At 50.6% G+C, this 25116-nt stretch overlaps 1 protein-coding gene across 1 annotated transcript; it reads right to left on the bottom strand.

The window, feature by feature from the left end:
- On the bottom strand, nucleotides 1-25111 carry COG7 (component of oligomeric golgi complex 7). The gene is made up of 18 exons (XM_083713332.1): nucleotides 24931-25111; nucleotides 23699-23910; nucleotides 21140-21288; nucleotides 18873-18989; nucleotides 18075-18243; nucleotides 16771-16853; nucleotides 14933-15055; nucleotides 11952-12150; nucleotides 10459-10586; nucleotides 9083-9237; nucleotides 8160-8276; nucleotides 6906-6971; nucleotides 6503-6686; nucleotides 4513-4650; nucleotides 4194-4277; nucleotides 2939-3053; nucleotides 861-1004; nucleotides 1-392 (listed from the first exon to the last, which is right to left on the bottom strand). The coding sequence occupies exons 2-18, from the start codon at nucleotides 23862-23864 to the stop codon at nucleotides 226-228; spliced, it is 2304 nt and encodes a 767-aa protein (XP_083569458.1). The 5' UTR covers nucleotides 23865-23910; nucleotides 24931-25111; the 3' UTR covers nucleotides 1-225.
- Nucleotides 25112-25116: the final 5 nt, after the last annotated feature.

Genomic DNA, 25116 nt, shown 5'->3' on the forward strand with positions numbered 1-25116 from the left:
CTCTTTTAAGAAATTTATTGAGTGACTTACAGATAAACCCTCTCCCTCGCAACTCTCCCTCGCAAGTGCCCACATCTCTTCTGTGATTCGACAGTGTTCCTCCACCTGGGAAGGAGTCCATCCGTCCTGCTGCAAGGAGTTCTGAGTCTCCACGCACCTCGGATGTTTCCGCATCCAAGTGCCAGTCTAGGATTCTGAACTTTGTGTTAGGAGCAATCAAGGAGTTTAGTAGTCCAGGCCCCTCATGGCTGCGATGCTGGTGGCCAAGCGACGGGGAAAGCTTTTAGCCGTCTGCTTGTAGTCCTCAGGCTTGGTCTTCAGGAGAGCCACCATGTTCTGCAGAGCCTTGGAAGGCTGGAGGCCCAAAGCATCCATCACGTTGGCCAGGTAATCTGCAAGGCCAAATGCCGGTCAGAGGGAAAAGAAAGAGGCCGGGCAGCCCCCTCCCCAACCCTGACAGCCAGGCGCAAGATCTGTCAGGACCAGACCTCGGCCTGATTCAAAGCCCTGATTTGTCCAAAGCAGCTGACAGCTGCACCCAGAGTAAGGGATGAGTCCCAACAAGGTGGTGGCCAAAATCCTTGTCCTGGTGGAGATTCCCAGGGGATCTTCACTGACAGGCAGTGTTGTATAGTGGTTAGAGTGTTGGGCTAGGAACTGGAATGCCAGGGTTCAAATCCCTGCTCAGCTATGAAACTGACTGGGTGACTTGGGCCTGACCTAAAAGAACCATGTATCCCACCTTGGAAGAATGGGATGGGATGTAAATAATGAAATGGAGGTTGCGAGGACAACCTCCTGGATCCTAGCCAGAGAGAAAGCACCAGCTCCCTTCTGCGAAGAGAGGCAACCACCCTTACCAATGTCCGTGGCCAGCTGCTTGGTGGAGTGTGGGGTGAGCTCAGGGATCTGGAGAATGACCTCACAGTACGTCTGCATCGTGGCTCTGGCAAGGGAGCCCAGCCAGTAGTCGGCCATGTTGTCCAACTCAGGGAGGTCATCACCTGGGGGCAACAGGGGGGGGGGGGGAGAGAAAGAAGCATGTCAATTGGAAGTCACCAGAACTGAGTTCCAGCACCTCTCAGGTGGGCGCCATTGCCATTCTAAGAGGACATGGGAGGCGTTCATGGTGAGTGAAGTGTTCTATGGCCTGAAGGAGAGTGGCAGCCCTAGTCTCTAAGGAGGACACCAGCTGTCCCCAGCACCAGTTCCGCCGCCCCTGCACTATCCTGCCCAGGAAGATTTGCAGCAGGGCCGCCTCAGACTAGGGCTCCGCAGCTGGTCCTGTGAGGGGAAGGGGTCATAGCTCAGGGGAAGAGCACCCATGCTTTGCACACAGAAAGTCTCAGGTCCCATCCCCAACGGCATCTCCAAGTGGGGCTAAGAATGTCCCCTCTCCGAAGGAAACCCTGGATAACTGCTGCTCATGCAGATGACCTGATCTAGAAAGACCAACAGCATGATGGTTCCTCAGTTCCAGCATTTGCTCAGCTGAAGGCAATGTAAGGAAGAGGTAGAGGAGGAGAGAAACCCACTCCTGGCCTGCTGGGGCACCACCGAGCAGGCTGCCAGCTTTCAATCCACACACCCCATACCACAAGCAAACTGCAGGTTTTTAACTTTTGCCCAACCCTTCTTTCATCTCTCGCTCTTTCCAAAGGTTAGCAGAGACCTCCAGCGGGAGGGAGGGAGGGAGGGAGGGAGACAAATCACTAAGAACAAGTTACAGACAGAGTCCACAAAGGCAATGCTTGGCATCCAGAAGGACCTGGACAGGATTTTGGAATCCAAACAGCAGCCTAAATTATAACCAGAAGCCTAGTGCCAGGGCAGACTGCCTTACACTGAGTCAGAAAATTGGCCCATCTAGCTCAGTATTGTCGACATTGATTGGCAGAAATGGCTCACCGGGGTATTAGGCAGGGAATATTCCCTGGGACCAGGGCGGTTTTGCATGCAAATCTGATGTTCTGCCACTGAGTTACTACAGCCTTCCCCAAAAGGGAAGATCCTGGGGCACCAGCAGCCCATTTGGCTTCAGGGAACGTCTCAGGGAATGCTTCCAACCCTTCACACCAATAAGCCAGACCACAGTGCTCCCAGACAGATCTGGTCCACGGCGACTGCATGCCCTGAGACACACAGACAGCTGCCTTTGTACAAGGGGCTGAGCGCCAAGAGGGAATTAGGACATGATGACCTGGGCCACGGCCAACACCGCCCCCCTTCCCAACCCATGGGTAACAAAGGCAAGATTAGTCATGCTCTGCTAATGTTTCCCCGGCAGAGACTCCTGGGCTGAGTCTTGCGGTGGGTGCCCCACTCCCTTCTCATCATCCCAGCACCCAATGCTCAAGAAGAAGTGAGGGGTGAAGAGGGGACCCTCGAGGCAAGGATATCTCCCAAAGGAAGGCAAATCCTGATCCTGGCCAGGGTGAGGTAGGATTGCCCAGCTCCAGGCACAGCTGTCCAGCTCCCTACCAGAATAAGCCTGGAGAAGAGGAGAACTGAGAGGTGATGGGACAGCCACCTTCAAATATCTGAAGGGAATATCTGCAGGGAAGATGAAGCCAGCTTGTTTTATGTGATGGTTTCAAATGGCAGAGAAGGATATTCCCACTAAACGTTAGGAAGAACTTGTAACAAAGGAACGGATGACCTCAGAAAGTGGCAGGATCTCCTTTTGTTGGAGGTTTTTTAACAGAGGTTGGAATTCTTGAGCTGCAATTCCTGTCTTGCAGATGGCTGGCCTGGATGGCCTTTGGGTTCCCTTCCAAGAATGAAGTTCTATGAATCTATCCCTGCCTGGCCTGACAACAGTCGACAACAGGATTTGTGGAGAGGTAATCCTGGACCGTTCAAGCAAAGGAAAGAGCAGCACAGGCAGCTGTGGGAAATCCCAAGAGCAGCTCCCTTTCAAAACTTTGCCTTTCCCCACCTTGCTCTGGAGGAAAGGGCAGCTTCCCAGCATGCAATGCCAGCTCCAGAGCTGAGTCTTCCTGGGTCACAAACGGTTCCAGGTGGAGAGGCAGAGACATGATGTACTGGCCAATCTAAGAAGAAACAGAGGGCGCTCCATCGTCACACAGTCATTTATTTAAGAAGTTTATATACCATACCGCTCTTTGTCAAAAAGCCTGGTTTACAACGTAACAGCATAACAAACAACACAGGGTACATACATGCCATAATATCCGTAAAGTACACACAAAAATTAGAAACACCTGCAAAATGCAAGTCTAAGAACCGAAGACAAATTAATTTTCTGCGCATTTCAGGTACAATTATAAAGCACTATACATATTTAACAACAGATGTAGCTGGGTTTTTTTTAAGTATTTCTGAATCAGGCCGGGGGGGGGGGCATCCAGTCCAGCCTCCTGCTCCCACAGTGGTCAACCAGACACCCCAACAGGAAGAAGTCTACAAGCAGGGCTCAAGTGCAACAGCAGCACTCTGCACACCCGCAACTCCCAGCAATGGGTTACACAGAGGCATCTTGCCTCTGATGCTAAATGTAGCAATAACAGAAAATGAGCTGCTGGATCAGGCCAATGGCCCATCTAGTCTAGCCTCCTGGGCCAAACAGATGCTTGTGGAAAACCCACATGCAGGATTCAAGCACAAGAGCACTCTCTCTGCTTCTGTGGTTTCCAGGAAATGGTTTTCAGAAGCACTGCTGCCTCTGGCTGTGGAGACAGAGCTCAGCCATTGTGTCTAGCAGCCATCAATAGCCTTCTTCTCCTGCATGAATTTGTCTAATCCTCTTTTAAAGTTGGTGGCTATCACTGCCTCCTGTGGGAGGGAGTTCCATAGTTCAACTATATGCTGTGTGAAAAAGGACTTTCTTTCTTTTGCCTGTCCTGAATCTTCCAACATTCACTAGATATCCATAGATCTCTAGTGTGAGGAGGAAGAAAAGCTTTTCTCTATGCCATACATCATTTTATAAACTTCCACCCCGTTGCCTCTTACTCGCCTTTTCTCCAGACTAAATGCCCCAGACGCTGCAGTCTTTCTTCATGGGGGAATGGCCCCATCATCCCCTTGATCATTTTGGTTGTGCTTTCCCTGAGCCTTCTCCAATTCTACAGTATTCTTTCCGAGGTGACACAACCAGCATTAGGGCAGGTCTTGTGTTGTCCTGCCTGCCTGCCTGTCTCCCATGCACATACACACACAAATAATCTTACGTTGCTGATGTATTCCAGGGGTGTGAGGCTGAAGTTGGGCAGCTCATCTGTCAGCATCTCCCCAGTGCCACTGGTGCTCCAGCTCTGGCGGGCAGCAAAGCAGAGAAAAAGGCAGCTGAAGCCACGCAGGCACCAAGAACAGCACCAGCATGATGGCTGGAGAGGGAGCCCACTGAGCAGGGAGGTTCTCCCCGAGATGCAGCAACATTCTTGGAAAGACTGCCCCACCCGCACCCCACTCCCTCCTCATCGCAGGAATCCCCACCCACCCTAAACCTAGAGGCACCCATTGGAGTTTCCCTCGCAAGGTGCTGCTCACCTCCATCTTGGAAACCAACAAGAGCTGCTGCTTGATGCGAAGGAAGACGGAGTCGAAGGCCAGCTGGTGGGCCTGCTGGTTGAGGCGCATGAGGGCAGAGCGCGAGGCTGACAGCAGGTTGTGGCTGGTCCCTTTCTCCTAGGGTGGGGAGTCAGGGAGTCAAGGCCGGAGGACACAGGACACACTCAGCCCTACCAATGCCACCAATTTTTTGTGTGTGTCTCGTGTGCCCTGAGGACCAGGGACCACTGGTCCATCTAACTGAGTACTGTCAACACAGCAGCTCTCTGGGGTTTCAGGAAAGTCACCCCCCCCAAAAAAAACACAACCCCAACCTGAAGATGCCCGGGATCAGGGTCCTTCTACAAGGAAGGCAGGTCCTTTAGCCACTGAGCTACAGTGGTCCTACCTTGAGCCAAGACTGAGCATCTGCTTTGCCTACGGAGCCTGAGCTCTGGAGCCAATCGTACAATGAAGCCTCTTCAGAAGGATTCTTGGTTCTCAAGCTTGCAGGGAGGGGTGGAGGGGGCTTGTTTGGGCAAAGGACAAGATGGCACCCTCCCCCAATGCACATACAGAAGCCAATTGGACTGGCAGTTAAATTGGACTGCAATATGAGAGAAAGGACTCCAATATTAGAGGGCAGTTGCCTAGCAAGGGTGGTACTGGGAAGGTGGCATGGCGCCTGGATGCTCACCACATCTCCACATCTGCCGCTTGAGGCGGCTGCCTCACTCTGTCCCATCACAGGGCCGGCCCTGACCCCTCCCTCCTTCCTGACACCATGGAGAGCTGCTGGGAGCCAAGCAGGAGATGCTTGGCCAGGTGTGACTTGCTCAAAAGGCCCCACACTGTGTGGCTTGAGGCAGCCTCTTTTGCAGCTGCACTGAGAAGGGCCCTTTTTGGGGCCACCTGATGCTCCCTCCCTCCCTCATCACCATCCGTCATCAGTTCATGCAACCATCCTGGCTTCTCTCCACATCCCCGCGGGAAGAGTGCCCTGCCCTTTCCAAAGAAACAACTGAACAGCAAAAGAGAGGTCAACTGGGGCCAGCCAGGGCATGGCAGTCCCAGAAAGCAGAGCACACGGGGCTCTCGACACCCAGCAGGCACGTGGCAGGGCGAGTGACCTCAGCAGGGGCGTGCCCTGAGCGGCAAGAGATCCCAAACCCCCGTGAGAAAATAAGCAAGGGGGCAGGAGCACCACAAAGAGGCCGCCGGAAAAGCAAACAGGCTGCTGCAGGGAAGGAGCTGTAACCAGAGCTGCTTGTGTCCCCTCCCCTGGGACAAGTTGGGAATAGGCAGAGACCAAGGACAGCCTGAGAAAGCACCGGCAGGAAAGGAAGCCTCAAGGGTTCAGGGCTGCAGGCGCACCATGTATTTAAAGCACATCCTCCCCTTCCAAAAACAGAACCCTTGGGAGCTTGCTCCTCACATAAGAAGAGCCCTGCTAGGTCAGGTCAATGACCCGGCTAGCCCAGCCTCCTGTTCTCATAGCGGCCAGCCAGATGCCTGTGGGAAGTAGCACCCAAACACAAGAGCACACATACACTCCTCCTGTGATCTTCAGCAACTGGTATTCAGAAGCATTGCTGCCTCCAACTGTGGAGGCAGAGCCAAGCCATCGTGGCCAGTAGCCATCGATAGCCCTCTCCTCCATGAATGTGTCCCATCCTCTTTTAAAGCCACCTGGGTCACTGCCATCGCTGCCTCCTGTGGCAGCGAGTTCCACAGTCTAACTCACAGAAGTATGGTTCCCTAAAAAAGCGCCCTGAAAAGCTACAATTCCCAGGATTCTTTTTTTGGGGGGTGGAATGTGCTTGAAATGCACTTTCAATGTATGGTGTGTGTGCACCCCCTGATTCCAGACGACACATTCTCTCTCTGCATCTCCCCATCCACCCAAGTGTGGGAGACAGCTCAGAGCCAGGAGGAGCCCAGTCTGCCCCCTAAGTACAGAGCTCCACCAGCAGCCAGCTGGAAGCCCCACCTTGAGCGTGTAGAGGGTCTCCAGCAGGGCAGCATACTCGGCAGGGCTCTCTTGCTGCAGGTAGTTGTGTTCCTGCCAGGGGTTCTTGAGGGGGCTCTGCTTCTCTGTGCTGGGGTCTTGGAGGCCACTCAGGCTGCAGGGGCTGTAGGAGTCCGAGAGGTACTTCCCTGCGGCGGACAGGATCCTGCAAACGGCAGGAGGGAAATGGAGCTGAAGCCCCTCCATGGGGAAAGATCCTTCCCCCTCCCCAAGCCAAACACCACCACCCCCAACAGGTCAAGGTCCACCCACACCTTCAGATCTTACATCCTGCACAGAATGACAGACAACCGACAGCTGTCACAAGGTGACTGGCACCCTGCTCCCCCTGAAGCCCACCCAAACTTTGCACAGAAGACATCACCTGTTTGCCAGCTGCTGCTCAAAGTCTCCACACTGGCGCAAGAGCTCCCCACAGGTGGCGATGATCCTGGGGTAGAGAAAAGCACCTGTGACATCACAGCATTCGTAAGCCGCCACCATGCCCAAGGCAGGAGACAGCGGACATCATCAAAGAATCTGGTTGGTAAGAATAGGACGCTGGGCCAGGTGGGCCAGGCGATTCCCATCATGCAAACATCAGAAGACCCTGCATGGCCCATCTGTATCCTGTTCTCAAAGTGGCCAAAAGAGTGGACACACCGTTTCCTTCTCATGCTGTATCCAAGAGCAGAGAGAGAACCTAGCCATTGTGGCCGGCAGCAGCTGTTTATATCTGTATCTCCCACTAACCTTTTAAAAGCCATATCAGTTCGGTGGCTGTCATTTGTCTGTACACAACTAGAAGCAGCATGTTGGAGGGGGGGGAGTAGAGTTGCCCCCAAGAATCAGTGGATGGATTTTTTATTATGTTCTGTCCAGTTACGGAGCTTGGAACGACTTTCCCTTTCCTCAGCAACATCTGCCTTGGCTCACAACCTTGAGCAACCTGTAGCCTTCAGCTCCACAAATGCAGCAGTGTAACTAGCCGCTTTGGTGCCTGGTGTGCAGCATGTGTGTCCTGCAGCCGGGGACAAGGCGTGCTGCGTGGAGCCTCTTTGCTGCCTCCCCAGGGGGCCGAGGGAGAGGCAGTGGGCAGGCACAAGCCCCATGCTGCCGTTTCAGGCACCCAGGAGAGCCTCATGGCTTGGGCACACTGCAGGTGTGGCGCCCAGCGGTGTGGCGCCCAGTGCCAGCAGCATTTCGTTACGTTGTTGACTAAAGTAAAAAGTTTCGCGAGCCCAATTTATTATTTTTATTATTTTTTAAAACTCATTTTTTGTCATTTTGCCTCCCCCTCAGTGATGACGCCCAGGCCTGCCCAAACACCCCTCCTCCACCACTGCACAAATGCCTTCTGCAATGCACCTGGCTCTCTCCATGTGGCGTGTGCTGGGGTGGTCTGAACCATTCAGGTTATTAGGGGGGAGCTGGGGTTAGTGGGTTGGTACTGCAGAGGAGGGGGGGCTCAGCGTTATGTTTAAATCTGCTCCCAGCTTGCGTAAAACCACAGCTACAGGTACACCATACATTTAAAATATGTTCTCCCCCTGCCCTGCAAGAATCCTAGGAACTGTAGTTTACCCATACCAGAGCTACAATTTCCAGCACCCTTGATGAACTGCTACCCCACTCTCACCGGATTGCGTTCTGGAAAGCGGTCCAGTCTTCTTGGAAGAGCGAATCGGAAGGGATGTCCTCCAACTGGCACTTCTTCCTGATTGACTGGAGGGCGTTGCTGAAGTCAGAGGTGTATCTGCAGAAAGACCCAGAAGTTCAAGATGCACTGAATACCATGCCAGTTTATGATCTTTGATGGCAGGGTCACATTACTGGTACGTTTCTAATTCTTCATGTGTTTTTAATCCTTGCATATACGTTGCTTTGAGAAGACAACTAAGAAATCTACATCACCACCACACAGGGTGAGAGCTGAGCACCAGCCCTCCAGGCAGGGCAGCCATCACAAGAGAGGGAAAGCAGGGTAGTCAGGGCAGCAAGAAGCTACATCCCCCAACCCAAATAACCAGGCTTGCATCTTCTCTGTGCTAAAACTCCCCCACCCCTCCAAAAAGCAAAACTCTGTGGCTTTCATATATTGCCCAGTGTGAGCAGAACAACACAGACACATTGGATTGCATCCAGCTAAGTTCTGCCCTGAGTGGAGCTCAGTTAGTCATGTCTATCAAGTTCAATGGGTCTACTCTTAAGCATGAGCAGTGCTGGAATACAATCCACTGTTTTGGAGGCATCTGTTATTCTCCTTGTCAACAGGAAGCAGCCAGGAACTATGTTGGGAGGGGATTTGAACAATCAAACCCCCAGCAACCCTGTGGTTTTGGGGAATCTGAATCCTTTGCTCACAACCACATTTGGGGATGCATGGGTGGACTGGCGCTCACTTCCAGAGAATGACAAAATCCAGCTGCCTTTGCCAATGGCAGGGAAAGCTTCAAACGTCCATCAAAGGAAGGAAGGGAGGGAGGGAGGGAGGGAGGGAGGGAGGGAGGGAGGGGGGGAGGAAATAACAGCTGACTTGCTAGCCAGCTCCCTGGGACTCACTTGCTGAAAAGGGCTCGCAGGGCCTTGAGGAGGCCTCCTACCCCCAAGCCGTCCGTCAGCTTGAGGCAATTGTCCACAGCCTCCAAGGCCAACCTGAAGAGCTTGTTCACGGAGTGGCTGAGCTCCTGCACGCAGTCGATGACCTCCCCGTGCTCCTGCACAACCACAGGACATAAGACATACCAAGAGACAGAGAGGGGGGTACATCCCCCTCAAGAAGGAACATCATCCCACCTGATACTAAAGAGACAGGAAATCAAAGCAAATGTTTCCATTCGGACCCAGAAGCCTCCATCATTCCTCAACGCATCCGGCAAAAATGAAAAAGCCCTCAGCATTTAAAAAGAGCTGGAGGGGAAATGGTTCATCTCTGCCATCACTCACCTGGCAGGATAGGTAGGACTGGACCTAAGTAGCTTGGCAGGTGTTTTCACAAGATAAACACCCTCCAAAGGCAGCAGAGCACCTCAGCAGTACAAATACCCCCGAGGAAAAGTTCAGGGAGCAAAAACAGCCAGAGGCTTCAGCCGTTAGTGCAAGGGGTGACTCAGAAGCCCTGGCCTACAGGAATGGTGGGTGAGCTTCTTCAAAAGCCTTCCTGGACTAGAGTAATGAGGGGGCTCAGAGGCCCTCCTGCTTCAGAACCTAAGGAGAACCTGCAGGATTAGACCTATGGCTTATTTGGTCCAGCATCCTGTTCTCAGAGTGGACAACCAGATGCCTATGGAAACCAGAAAGCAGAACTTGAGTACAAGAGCCGTCTCTCCTTCTGCGGCTTCCAGGAACTGGTATGCAGAAGCATTGCTGCCTCCAACTGTGGTGGCAGAGCAAAGCCATCATGGCTAGGAGCCATCGATAGTCTTCTCGTCCTCCGTGAATGTCTAATCCTCTTTCAGAGCCATCCAAGTTGGTGGCTCTTGTAGGAAAGAGTTCCATAGTTTAACTATGCACTGCGTGAAGGAGGACACTTTTTCCATCCCGAATCTTCCAGTGTTCACTTTGTACATCGCAGGATGGGCTTTAGATGGCACCTCCCTTATGAGGGGGGCATTTGTGCATTTGGCTGGTCAAACCAGCCTTCCCCTCCTGACATTGTGGGCCGCAACTCCCACCCATCAGTTTCAATGACTCTTGGCACTGCACTTTTTGTTGTTGTTAGAAAAGTGGGATACACACACACACACACACACACACACACACACACACACACTCCTCACAGACAGGAGGGTCAGCCAATGTGGTGCCCTCCACAGGATGCTGGACCGCCAGCCATCATCCCTGCCCCCTGGCCATGTTGGTTGCTGGGGCTGGGAGCTCAATGCTCCTGGAGGGTCCCTTGGGGTCAACAGGCAGGCAGGCAGGCAGGGCTCCCTTACCAAGGGGACAGCGCTCAACTGGATGAGGAGGTTCTCTTCCTCCAGGGCTCCATACTGCAACTGGAAGAGCTTGTAGGGACCATAGACAGCTTCCACCAGCTCTGTCACCTTCACCAAGTTGCATTCCCCTAAAAGCTCAAAGAAAGAGCATCACAGTACTTGTCCCCAATGCTTTTCCTCCCACCACAAAAGTCCCAGGACAGGTCCTAAAAAACCCCACCCTTTAATCCACTATAGGCATTTTCACACACTCCCTGCCCCCTCCCCCCATTAGACCCCAAAAGAGGCCCCCTCCCTCCCTCCATCCCCCAGCTCTTTCTGGGTCCTACACTGGCTCCCACCGCATGCCTTGCTGAAGCTCCCCACTCTTTCCACCCAGTCTTCATTGACTCCTTTGTCCTGGGGAGGGGTGGGTTAGGGTGCTTTGGCACCTTCCTGGCACAGTCCAGTGTACCCCAATTTTTCCCTCTCCTGAAAAGGCCTACGCAAGCAGGACAGGCAGAAGGACACTGTCCTGGCACAGAAGGAAACTGCATTTTTCACTGCACACGTTTTATTTTATGATGGTGACATGATGTCAGCTGCCTTGTGGGGCCCTAAAATGCTGCAAATCAAACAAACTGAACACCCAGCTTGGGAAGGGTGCCCCGGGGTGAGAGGGAAATAAAAGGCATCCACGTGCTCTTGGCGCTGTGTTTTCAGCCTTCCTTGACTAGAAGTCTTCAGTGAGTTCCTCACAGACACCAGGACAGGCTGCTGCTGCTGCTGCCAGCCAGAGCTGGGATGATGCAGATGCAGCATCTAAGTCTGAGAGGGAGAAAGGCCTGGGCTGCCCACTGCCGGCATGTGGCTCCCAGAAGATTGCCGAGGACAGACTGAGTACCTTGGGCTGAAGGAGGTTCCCCACCCCAGACCCAAGAGCAAGTGAACCCAGGCCGGCAGCTCAAGAGGAGGTTCAAAGGCTGCCTCCCCCCCTCCCACCATGCGGCTGGGTGGGAACAAAGCAGCCGCCTGTTCCAGGAGGGTGCTGGGATGCTACGAGAGTTTGTCGAAAGCAACAAGTGCGAAGATGTATTTACTCAAGGTAGTATCAGAACTGTTCGGCTTCAGCAAACACTTTAAGAACTGTGTCAACACCGCTCAAGTTAGTTAAACAAAGTTTGGTACAAATGTTATGTAACCGATAAATGGCATCAATGCAATGCTAACAAATTGCATTCCGGTAAGAATATATATAAATATATCCCGTGCACAGAAAGGAAAAAAAGGAAGGGGGGACGAGAACAAAGATGTTATAAGAAAGAAAGAAAAACTTTCCACTTTCCCACTCTGTATCACTTTACTTCTTTATAATTTGAATTCTTCCTTTAATATTAAAAATTTTAAACAACAAAATAAAAAGGGAGAGGGAAAAAAAGCAATGTACTTAGAGGACTTGCACAGAGATGGATCGGGACAACACGCAAGCAGGCATGGCTCAAGAGGGCACTTACTCAAGATGGGCAACATGGCGACCTCCAGGCCGCGAGCAAAGTAGACCGTGGCATCGTACAGCCCCAGGAGGCGGCTCAGCCTGCTTTCAGGGGCAGCGCGCTCCATGGCAGTGCTGAGGCAGACGGGGATGGAGGGGACCAGGGCGCTGAGCACCTGAATCAGCAAGACAACCACGACTTGGTGGGGGTTCTTGAAAACCTGCAGGAGGAAGGGGAGGCGGGGGATGAGACCGGAGGCTGCAGTCGGTGGACCTGTCTGTAAATGAACACTGGAAGCTTCCTTAAGACAGTCAGACCAGTGGTCCATTGAGCTCAGTGTTGTCTGCACAGACTGGCAGCAGCAGCAGCTCGCCAGGATTTCAGGCAGGGGCCTCTCTTTCAGAGCTCTACCAGGAAATGCCATTGGGGGTTGAACCTGGCACCTGAACCTGCAAAGCCTTGAATGACACCCCCTATGGCTGGAGGCATCCTGCAGCCTGACCCATGTGGGTGAAAACTTGCCTGTTTCAAAAAGCTAGAAAAGGAAACCCACCCTGAAGGGTCCGTCAACTACAAGGACATGCCGACCCAGAGCTGGTCTGAAAGGCTGGCAGACTCACCAGGCGCTGTTAAAAAGATGGGAGGGAGGGTGCTGATGGCAGCTGTGAGACACATGCAGTTCCCCAACCAACAGCCTCTCTCTGGACAATCATTTTATAGATTCCTGCACTCCATGTGGAGCACACAAGCCCAACACTTTCCACAGCCAAAGGGATGAAATATTATCCTACATATTTGCACATCCGGCCAGTTCAGAAGCGACTTGGGATCCATAGCAGCATCTTCTCGCTCTCTCTCACTCACAAACAAGTTTTTCTCTTTCTCTCTCCCAGAGCTACAATTCCCAGAGTTCCCTGGGAAGAGGGGTCAACCATTAAGCACACTGGGAACTGTAGCTCCGGGAGGGGGAAAGGGGCCTCCTAACAACTCTCAGCTACCTTACCAAACTACAGCTCCCAGAGTTCTTTGGGGAAGCTACAGCTGTTTCAAGTAGTCAAATTGTGCTTCAGGTGTATGGTGCCGACACAGCCCATGATTATCACAACCTGGAGAGGGGTGGGTTGAGAACTCCCTCTGGGCTCCTTGTTATAAAGAGGCCTCCAACGTACAAGAGATATACATCAGCTTTCTCCTTCATGGGTGATAGGTCAGCTCCAGTGGCCTAATCTGATGAAGTTGGCAGCAGCCTTCTGAAACTCCAGCCACAATAAACTAGCTGAGCCTCCATGATATCGCAAGGACCCTTGGTATTATGCTACAGGTGCTGCTGCTGCTGCAAACGATTCCCTTCAGGGACTGCACCTGCCTTGTTGCTACAGGCACAAGCCTCCCACAGTACGGGCATTTATTCTCCCCAGAGATAAGAATAGTCCGGTGGCTGGACCAGGCCAATGGCCCATATCTAGTCCTGCATTTATTCATTCAGCCATTTATGTATTTATTTCGTAAAATGTATATGCCGGGTGATTGTTAAAAAAATAATAATAATCTCAAAGGATAAAACGATTAAATTGTCAATTAAGATAAAAATTAAGATAAAAAGCGAAAATAACAGTAGACTAAAAGCAGATGAACTTTCTAAAACACCCAAGAATGTTTTCAGCAGGCACCAAAAATATTGCAGTGAAAGCTCCTGCCTGATGTCACTAGGCAAGGCGTTCCAAAGTTGTAGGTGCAGCCATACTAAAAGATTGAGTTCTGACAAATGAGGAACAGGTATGATGTGGCATCTGTAACAGGGCCAGTTCCACCAATCAAAGTTTAACAGGTTTGTTAAAAAAAAGCTATGGTTTAAACAAAGCATCACATGGAAACCAATGTATGCAACCTGTGAGAAATATGGAGGTACGGGGGCTCCAGAAGAACAATCTGAAGCATGACGAGAGGTCACTGCAGCCTCCTATTCTCCCTAATTTATACTCTGCTTCTCAGCCTGCTTTAGCTCCCAGGGAAGCAGAAAGCTACAATTAAGTGCTAGCAGCACTTAAATACACATGAGAGCCAGTGTGGTGCAGTGGTTAGAGTGTTGGACTGGGACCTAGGAGACCAGGGTTCAAATCCCACCACTTGGCCATGAAGCTCACTCGGCAAACTTGGGCCAGTCACTGCCTCTCAGTCTAGCCTACCTCACAGGGTTGTTGTGAGGATAAAATGGGGCGAGGGAGATCTATGTACAGCACTTTGAGCTCCTTGGGATAAAAAGAAGGGATATAAATACCATAAATAAATTAGTGCCCCCTCTCCTGCCCCCACTCAATTTTAGACATATGCAGAACTGCCCACACTGTGTAATTCATCTGGTCCTTTTTGTCATAGAGAAGGATGAGGAGCTGTGGCGAAACGCCAGTCAGAATCCCCTACTGAGGAGCCTTCCTCAGAGACTCCTTTTAGCATTGCAAGGCTCCGCAGCCACGAGCGTCAGAAACCTGCATTTTAAATATATATATCTGAGCGAACATACACACAGAGGATGCCACCAGGATGCCAGCATCCGCTTCACACGCCAGAATCCCAGACCTGCCCAATGCAATTACAGAAACACAGGAAAAACACCAGCGGAATCTTTTTGTAGAACCGGGCTCGAAACCGATGGCTGCAACAGCTCATTTGCATTCAAGGCCTCCTTCGTTATCAAGATGAAAATGCTCAAAAATTTGCAAGGGAACTCTCCTTCAAACTAAAATCCAGCCAAGCTACACGAGCTGGTTGGGAAAACCCTGGAGGGGATATGCCAGACCATAAACGGAGTGCGCATTTTGCAACTGCTCAGCTGAGCGACTCGGCTACATTTCAAAGAGATGGAGGAGATAGAGCAGCTTCAGAAGCAGCTGCACTCCAAGACCAGACCTACCCCCAACCCCTACCACCCTGGTTTGTGGCCAACTCTTCCACCTCCCTGCCTGGCCCAGCCCCTCCTCAGCCAGCCAGCCCCATGGCCATACCTGCGTGGCCCACTGCAGCTGAGAGTGCCACGTCCCCAGAAGACCATCGTAGAGCTCCGTTAGCTGCCGGTCCAAGGGGAGAGGAGACTGGCACAGATCCTGCCACACGGCCACCAGCTGCACCTGAGGGTGAGGATACACGACAGGGTCGCATTTGCACAAGAGATTGCTTCTATGGCGCCTCTGCTTGGTGATGTGTAATAAGTGGCACCATATGGATTCAATAATTGGGTTTTGTTCTTCCAGAATGACATTGAGAACAAGAGAGCAGCTTTTTATGATTCTATAACCTGCACCCCAAGAGCAGCGGACTGACTTCAAGATTGCCTCTGAGCAAAACAGATGTTATGGTTAAGAGTGTCAGGACTGGGAGACCAGGGTTTGAATCCCCACCCAGCCGTGAAGCTCACTGAGTGATCTTGATCTGGTCACTGCTTCTCAGCATGCCCTACCTCACAGGGTTGGTGTGGGGATTAAATGGGGAGGAGGAGAAGTATGCATGCCCCCTTGAGCTCCTTGGACGAAAGGCTGGATGGAAATGTAATAAACACAAAGTAAATGAAGCTCATCCTTCCATCTGATGAGCTGTGGGCAGCAGGATGCCAGACATGGATCAGAGTTCAAGCCCCGGCTCAATTTACAGGGTGGCCTTGGGTCTAAGCTGCTTAACAGGGCTGTTGTGTAGACCAAATGAGACAGGGCCACACACCAGCCTGAGGATGCTTAAGTGGAAATCCAATAAAACAGCAACTGCTGCAGGGACCACCATTCAAATAAAGAAGCTTGAGGCTAGCATTACACATGTGGCCCCCACTTGGACCAGGGAGAATTCCTGGAGCCAGCTGCCACTCTGGGCAAATCACACATACCCAAGCACAAAACGATGTCAGAAGAGGCCCTGGCTCCCTTGTCAATTTAATTAAAACTGGTATGTTACTGGGAACCAGGGATGAAACCAACACTACTCCGTCCACCCCAGCCCGGCTGCTGAACTGGCTGTGTCCCAGGGAAGGGCAGCCCAGAAAGAGGATTATTTGCCACCCTGCCACCCAGAATTTACGCCTTCCCACTGCCAAGAGAGTTGCATAACTCTCACCCAGTGGTGATGGGAATCTGGCTTCACAAAGGAAGGGGCAGGAAAGGCCCTTGGAAGGCACACAAGCAGGGGGGGGGGGGAGAGACAGACTGGGGGGGAGGGAGAAAGAGGGTATATGAGTGCCACCCTTGCCTGCCCCCTGGTGTTTCTCCAAACTGTTGCTTGTGCAGTTTTAGCACTAAAAACAGAAGGGCAGGAAAGAGCACCTGGAAAAAAGAGGTCAAAGAGGCGACGGGAATTTGGGCAAGCCAGGATTGCGACAGGGGCTGGCACCATCCTGATTTTCCCTTGCCAAAAGGAAACAGGATTTTGTGTGTCATGGGCAGTAGCAGAGCAGGGAACCAGCAGATCTGACCTATGGGGGTCCAATCCAACAGGGCTTGTGGTGGATGCCATGTGAATTAGCAGGAGGTGCCATGACGCTGTACAAGACATTAGTCAGAGCAGACCCACAGAAATTAGGGTGCATTAACCTCAGGGTGTCTGGATACAACCCTCAGCAACCAAAATGCCATAAGTGGACCTGGGCGCCGATAGTACAGGATAAGCACCCCCTGTCACCACCGTCACCACCCCATTTTGTGATCTGCCATCTCCCCAAAGCTGGCCAAGCAACAGGGCAGACGGTGCTCAGGTCTGCAAGAGCAAAAGGAGCGATGTGTCTTCCTCATTCCACCCAGAGGAAGGCAGTTGGGGTTCAATCCACAGCAACTTGTGTGTTTCAGTGGGAGGAAGGGAGTACCTTGTGGCACTTGTAGTAGTAAGCCAGCAGCTGCGGCATCCGGTCGATTTCAGTGAAGACTTTGACGAAAAGGCGGGCCTGATCTAATAAAAGGCAAAAGAGCTTCGGTCAGCCAGTTTTGGGTGGCAGGTGGAGAGACAGAGAGGTCAGCCTCTTGCCCAAGCAGATCTCAGATCAATCGGGAAGCACAGAATTCTTTGCCTAATCCTCTTTTAAAGTCCAAGTTGTTGGCAGCAGCAGCAGCAGCAGCAGCAGCAGCAGCAACCCTTTTCATTTCCTAAAGTCCCCCCAAAACTTGTAGGTGCAAATTAGAGCAGATCATTGCTTCACAAATGCTGTCCGTAGACAACCCAGCCCCACTCCCCTCCCCTCCCTCCCGCACATGTGTGGGTTTGTATATTGGGGGTGGGCAAGTGGACAGGTAACCTCTGGGCCAAACATAAAAGCAGGAAATGCTGTGCTGGATCAGGAGGGAAAGAAGCTCAACCTCTCTCTCACAGGGCCAGGCAAAAGCCTCATGTTCAGTACAAGGGTGCCCCCTCCTGGTGGCTCCCTAAAAGAGCTCCAAATGATCCAGTTGTGATTGGAGAGTTTGCCAAGGATCCGCAGTGGATTACTACAGTTCTTTAAGAACTTGAGTCTAAAGGATTTCTCCCAGGAAAGAAACAATTTAAAAGATCAAACCTGAACAACCGTCACGACCCACTAACAAACCACCTGCTACACAATTCCTGGGGCAGCTTTGTGGCACAAGGAGCATCTCTACTCCTTGGCCAGAGGACAGCATAACATGTGGCACAGCAGTGTAGGATGGTCCATCTTTTCATATCAAGTGGGCTCCAAGAGTGCTTTGACACAGAATCCCCGGGGCCCCACACTGCCTTGTCACATCCGATGGGGGAACAAGGTCAAAATCTGACACCTCCCACCCAGCCCTCCCATTGCCTTCCCAAAGCCAGCTAAGCAAGGTGCTGGATTTTCAGAAGGAGGTGCAAGGTTCTGGCAGGGTCCTGGAGCCCTTCCACCTCCTTCCCAAAGCTGGGGAAAGCACTAACTAGGCTTTGGGAAGAAGGCCTAGTTGGACCACCCTGGTAGTATCAGACTAGGACATGGGAGATCAGGGTTCGAATCCCCACTCAGCCATGAATTTCACTGGGTGATCTTGGGCTGATCATTGCCTCTCAGCCTATCCTACTTCACAGGGTTGTTGTAGGGATTACATGAGGATGGGGACAGCCACTTTGAGCTCCTTGGAGGAAAGGGGTTATATAAATGAATAATAGGACCAAAGGCCACAGACTCACCAACAGACTGAGCGTTGAAGGCAGCCACGATCTGGGGGCTGGCCAGGGCCTCCAGCCGGTTTTTGAGCGCTTCCAGATGCACACACTTTTCCGAATAGTCTGGTGTGTCCACCAGGACTGCCAGGCTGCTTTGCATGCTGGTCAGCTTGGCTGAAATCACAGACACGTCCTGAACACCAGAAAAGAACACCACCATTTGGTCATTGGAATTGCCCAGCGAGCACATGTTTTGCACATCCCACCCACACCCGCAAGGCACACTTCGTTCCCATTTCATATGAAGTGAAGGACAACCTCAACAGCTCATTTTGCTCAGGGCAGGGGGGAGGTTGAATCCGAAAAATAGATGGTGTCCATTTAAAAAGAAATAACCTTGCACAGTTACAGCTTGAGAAGAAGCCAAAGAGGATAACCAGCCAGCAGCAGCAACAACAGAATTGGAGCAGAGTTCCAAACTCAACAAACCATGAGATTCTTCTGCCATGTCAGTGCCTGGTTGAAGGCTATCAACCCCAATGGCTCTTCTTTGCCTCTGGTCTGAGGCCGCAATACCAGATGCTGGAAGCCACAGGAGGGGAGAGGGTTCTTGTGCTCAAATCCTGATTGTTGGGTTCACACAGGCATCTGGCTGGCCACTTTGAGAAAAGGATGCTGGACTAGATGGGCCATTAGCCTGATCCAGCCGCACCTGGGGCTGATGGGAACTGTAGTCCAAAACATCTGTACTGCAAGAGGTTGGCAAAGGCTGACATCTAGAGGTGAGATGCACTTTGCAGCCGTGTGAGAATATACACATACCTGTGTTTTAAACGTCTCCTCGATGTCAGCACTGAGGGTGCTCCACTTGTCTGCCTCCTGGAGAGAGTCGGCGGCCAGCTGCATCCTGGATTTCACATGATCCAGTTTGACCAAAACCTGGAAAAGAGGCAGAAAGCCGCAAAAGATGACAGTGAAACCTGCCCTGTGTCACATCTTAATTTTGCAAGTGACAGTTGGTTGGTTTTTGTGTTTTTCATTTTAATGATAAAGGCACTACCTGTGAGTTAGCCATTTGTCTTGAGCTGTTTCTAAATAACTAATGAATGTTGAAAACATATCCAACTAGAAACAGAGAAATTTGGCTCCATAACAAAGCACAACTCTGGGATTTGGGGGGGGGGTGTTCCATCTACCATTAAAGAATGTAAGGAGAGCCCCACCGGGAAAGACAAGGGGGTGGGAAGCAACCTGTATAGTTCAGCATCCTGTTCCCCAGAGTGAGACAACCGGACATCCTTAAGAAGCTCTCAAGCAGGGCACTAGAGGCAAAGAGTCTCACAATGTCGGGGGGCCACTAGGTGGCGCATCGGAGGATGGCTGACAATAACATCTCTCCGACCCACACGAGGTAATTTGGAGGCTATGATGGGGGTAATTAGCCTCCTTAACCCCACCAGGATTGTGGTGGGAACGGCCCTTGCCTGCTGTGCCCTATACCACCCCCAAATTTGTGGGGGTGGGGGCACTAGGTACAAAGCCCTCCTTGACGCCGTCCCTGATTCGCGCCGCTGGTTGCAATAATCTTTAAAAGAAACAATTTGGACGAGATTAATTGCACATACATCAAGGAAAAAGGGGAGTAAAGACTGCTGACAGAAGAGATCTCTGATAACAAGACAACAATAAAATACGAGAAGATATGTCAAGAAACGGTATGATAAATGACTGAGGGGGGAGGGGGAGAAAAACCTGCCTTTCCCTTTTCTATGTGATTTAACAAGAATCCCCCTCCCCTAATGAGTCAGAAATTAAGGACTTAAGCTGTGGATTTAAGGCTGTGTGGAGATAAACTTTCGATCCAAAGCAATGTTTCAAGAGGAAGCTGGAAAGCTAAGAGTTTTGGAGTGACGCAATCAGGAAAAAATGCCGTCGCCATTTTGTGAGGCATTGTGGAAGCTCTTGGGTCTGGGAGGAGTAAGAGAGAAATAGAGTTGTTTACATATCGTGAATCAACTTCTCGGTGGGACTTAAGAGCGACAAATGCCAAAATTTACGATGGAAAGAGTGACGTTATCTACGAAGGAGATATATGGAAACCATCTGGACTTAGTGGAGGAACGGGAAATCCACACAGGAATATAACACTTGCTATTGGCTTAAGGAGACTAACAGAAGAGATCGTAAAGGAAAAAGAGAAATTATACGAACAAGATATGATGTGGCAACACCAAGATAAGACTGGATAGAATTATGAACTTTGTTTGGATTGATTGGGACTGATTTGGACATTAATGCAGTAATAAGAAGATGATCTAAATCCCCCTTTGGACCTCGAAGTATGGGTTCCCCCAACAAAATTTAAAAATTTGGCTTTGTAATTTGGAATTTATATGATGTGATTTAATTTGATGTGATTGGCCAGTTAATAAAAATTATTTATATAAAAAAAAGAGTCTCACAATGTCTGCTCCTCAGAGGCATGGCTGCCACTGAACCCGAGGCAGCTTGAGGGCTTTTAAAAGGGGTTAACAAATTCACTGAGGAGCAAAAGGCTATCAGTGGCTACTAGCCACAATGGCTTTGATTTTACTTCCACTGTTGGAGACAGTAATGCTTCCGAATGTCAGCTGCTGCAAACAGCACACAGGGAGAATTCTGTTGCATTAATGTCGTGCATGTGAGCTGCTTCCCTTTGGGGCATCTGGTTGGCCACTGCAAAGACAGAATGCTGGACTAGATGGGCCCCCTTCAGGGAGGCTCCTCTGCTCTTCTCATCTTTTCAGTGCTTTGCTATACTGTACTGTACATACCAACGTGGCAGCCAGAACCAGCAACTGCCATGAGCAGAGTCGAGGTGGGGAAACATCTGTGGCCCTCCTGATGTTCTTGGACTCCAGCTCCCACCAGCCCCAGCCAGCTTAGTCAATGGTCAGGACTGATGATGGGAGTCAAAGAGCAACAATAGCCGGAGGGCTGCCGGTTCCCCGCGCCGGGCTGACCCCTTCCACGCTTGTGCCTCTTGCAGCCAGCCTGCAGCTACTCCAGGAAAAGGACAGCCCACCTGGCCATGCCAGAGGATCAAGTACCTGCATCGACTGGGCTGTATCCTGCTCCAGCTTCTTAATATCTTCCCTCACCAGGACCATTTGCTCCTTCAGGAAGGTTGCCTCCTGCTTCAAGGCCTCCATCTCCCGGAGAACTCTGGGCATGCTCTGGAGCGCCTGGTGGCTTGTCTCTGCAGAAAGGGAAAGGCAACCATCAATGATTCAGTGGCTTGGTGTAAAAAAGGAGAAGAGATTCCTTATTGAGAGTCCAGAAGCAGGGCAAAAAAAGAGGAATTATATCCCCAGAGGACAGGGTATTGGGGAGAGAAGAGGAATCACCAAGTGGGGAAAGCAGGGATGGGGACATTGCAATTCAACACAGCACTGAAGGCTAGAAATACAAGGATATGAACAGCAACTTTAAATTCTGACTTCTCAGATCCCCCATTTCTGAGCATCCAGAACAACCTTGCAGCCTCACTTCTGACCTGTTCATCAGCTTTCTGGAATAACATGTCTCTTCCGGCTAAACTGGCATGCCACACTTCTCTCACCCACTGCTGTTATAGTCAGCATCTTCAGCACAACCAGTTAGAACACATTGTGTCTTTCCATGACATCACAGAAGCTCAGCCATTGGCTGGGAAGGCTTCTGCACTCTCACCAAGTCACTTAAAGAAGCGCACTATGTCACATTGCAGACCAATTTTCCCTAACCTACAGTTCTCAAGCTGTTTTGCACTGTAACTCCCATTAGTTAGCACAGCTGTGTGATGCTGGGGGGCTGATAGGTGAACAGCTGTGCTGGACTGGGCCGATGAGAACTTTAGCCTCCAAAAGCTAGAAGGCACCAGGATGGGTTGGCTGGCTCATTATTTGTGAGTCACAACATCTGCTTCTACTGTGGCTGCTATGCAGGATGTCACAGGAAAAACTTCTCAAAGACTCAGCTCATTCTACTCTCCAACAAAAAGACTTTGCATTTTTAAACTTTAAAGTCAACCAAGCTGCTTTCCTCTTCTGCAGTGTGAGTGGCCTCAGTGTGAAGCTTCAAAGAATCCCTCAGCTTTTCTCTCTCCTGTTTTCATCAGTTTTCCACCTCATCTAAAAACACACAGCAAATTGAAAAATTGCTACCTTTGAGTATTGCAATAGGGGTCAACGGTCACAAAACCAGGCTCCAGTAAATCCACTTGCCAAGTTAATTATGGAATCAGGGAAATAGAAATAAAAGAGCATGTAAAAGGATAAAAAAGGAAGATGGAACGCCTCTCTCCTTTCCTTTGATAAGCTTTCTACTTCTGACCAGCAATTTAAATGGTAAAACATCTTTGCAAGATAGTTTGTTATTTCAAATTAAAGCTAAAGGCTGCATTTCAGGAAATCCTTTGTGGAAGAAATGCTCAACGTGTTTTGCAAGTTGAACTCATGCACATTTAATCAAAAGCAAGCTCTGAGTTCAGTGGAGCTTACTTATAGGATTTCAGGCTAAGCAGCAGAGTGTGGTTGGGAACAATTGTAAGCTAGGTGGGGGTCTATAGTTAGAATACAGCAGATCTTTCTCCCATCTACCCTCTCCCCCCATTTTAAATAGGGACATTTAAGCCATTGTTTTATTCCCACAGAAGTGTTAAAACTCTAACATGAATTTTGGGTTTTCTCACAAGAGCAAAGTAGTACAGTGGTACCTCGGGTTAAGTACTTGATTCGTTCCGAAGGTCCGTACTTAACCTGAAACTGTTCTTAACCTGAAGCACCACTTTAGCTAATGGGGCCTCCTGCTGCTGCTGCGCCACCGGAGCACAATTTCTGTTCTCATCCTGAAGCAAAGTTCTTAACCCGGGGTAATTATTTCTGGGTTAGCGGAGTCTGTAACCTGAAGCATATGTAACCTGAAGCGTATGTAACACGAGGTACCACTGTATGTTTGTAATAGTTTGATTAGATCACGTATTATAGAGGACATAAATCACCAAAGAGGAGTTTACATGCCAAAAATTTGGTCCTTTCATTGAAGAAAACCCTAATGTAGATTTCCAAATCCCAAAGACAGAGATATCTAGTGATCCAAGTTGGGGGAAAAACACATTTGAGAAGCAGACTCCAGCCTATGAAAGCTTGTGTCACCAAAAAAATTACTCTTTATTGAGGTGCCACAGAACTGCTAAAGAAACTAGCCATTTTCCCTACATTCTTTTGCAATAAAATTTCTTAAAATAAGCATCTCACTGGCCAGCTTCCACACTTTGTGGCTGCACCAGAAACGGCAATGTAAAAGTGTTTTATTATTTTAACTAACTTGTTTAAACAACTGCACTGGAATGGGACAGTCTTTACATTTTGAAAAGGTGAAAAACTTGTCAACAGCTATAGAACAAATTTCAGATTAGAGGTTTTCTTTTAAGTCAACCTATGTAAAGTCTGTTGCATAATTTAATCAGTCGATATCCACGCTGACAAATTCATACCATATTACTGTGTTGTCAAGGTGAGATTGGACTTCACAGCTGGCTTGCAGAAACTAAGCTACTAAGCTACTAAGTTTAGCTACTAAGTTCCTGCCCTGGAACCCTAAGTTGCGCCTCCTTAAGTTGCTATTACCTTCCACGGCATTGTTGACCTCTTGGATAAAGAGCTGCAATTTCATCACCACCGTGTTTGCATGGGCATCCAGTTTGCCCGGGGCCTCCTGTTGGACTGCTCGGAAGACCCCGTTCACCCAGGCCTTCACCTCAAAATCATCAGCCAGGAACTTGGAGAAATCCATGCTGTCTTCCGCCCTCTCCCCTTGCGTGGGAGTGAATCAGCAGTGCCTGGAAGGGTACAAGACGGACAGATGTGAACAAGGACAGGGTTGCAGCAGCTCAGTGGCAGAGCACCTGCCTGACATGCAGTTTCAATCCCCACTAGTGGCATCTCCAGGAAGCGCTGAGAAAAGTCTCCTGCCAGAAGCCCTGGAGAGCAGATGCTGCCAGTCAGGGTAGACTAGGAGGTTGGCTGACTTTCACAGGTCACAGGTGTGAATAAGTAATCAATTCAGAGTTCTGGCAAGAGTAGCCTCTCTGTCAGCTAGCAGTCAGAGTGGATTGGAAGGACACAGGGAGACAGAGGGAGAGCTTGGTGCAGTGGTTAGAGTGTTGGACTATAACTAGTTGGGCTGTGAAGCTCACTGGATGACTTCAGGCTAAAGGCCACCTCTCAGCCTAGCCTGGCCCACAGGGTTGTTGTAAGCAGAAAAGGGGGAAGAAAAACATGTATGCTGCTGTCAAACTTCTTGGAGGAAGGGTCAGGATACAAATGAAATACAGAAGTATGCCATACTGATTAGAGACTTAGACTAGGACTTGGGAAACCAGGGGTTTGCATCCCCACTGGGCGATCTTGGCCTACGTCACAGGGTTGTTGTGGGGGCAGAATGAGGTAGGCCACCTTCAGCTCCTTGGAGAAAAAGGTAGGATAGAAATGCAATGAAATAAAGATGTGAGATGAGGAGAAGAGGGCAAGACCATGCCACTGCCGTCCTTAAATACAGTATTACATTTATGCAGAGAGAATATTCCCTAATCCACACTTATCTATACAGAGAGAAAGGGGTGGGTGTCAGTGAAAGCGAAGGGAGAAAAGACGTGACTTACTCTTGAAGGAGATAAAGGGTGATGCCTCTGCCCCTCCCCGCGCCCCTATGTGCCCCTCACCCCGACTTCCTCATCAGGAAATAAGAGGCGTTGAGCACAAATTTCCTTTTCCCCCCGTCGCCCGCCCCAGTGCTCTGCCTCTAGGGCTTGGCCCTGAGAGATAGACTGCCCCTGTCCATGGCGGGTCCACTGTCTCACCTGCCTGCCCGGAGCCCACCTGCGCGCACGCGCACAGCCCCGTCTATCTCCGTCACTCTTCAGCCCAGTGGGCCGCCATCTTGACAACGGGCCTGGGTTGGCTGAAGCTCCGCCCCGCCGGCTTCACGCCGGGCCCCGCCCTTCCATCCCGTGGATTGGCTCCGCTCCTGCTGTCGTGGCTCCGCT

The sequence above is a fragment of the Podarcis gaigeae genome, assembly GCF_964106915.1.
Source record: "Podarcis gaigeae genome assembly, chromosome: 14".
Classification (NCBI taxonomy): Eukaryota; Metazoa; Chordata; class Lepidosauria; order Squamata; family Lacertidae; genus Podarcis; species Podarcis gaigeae.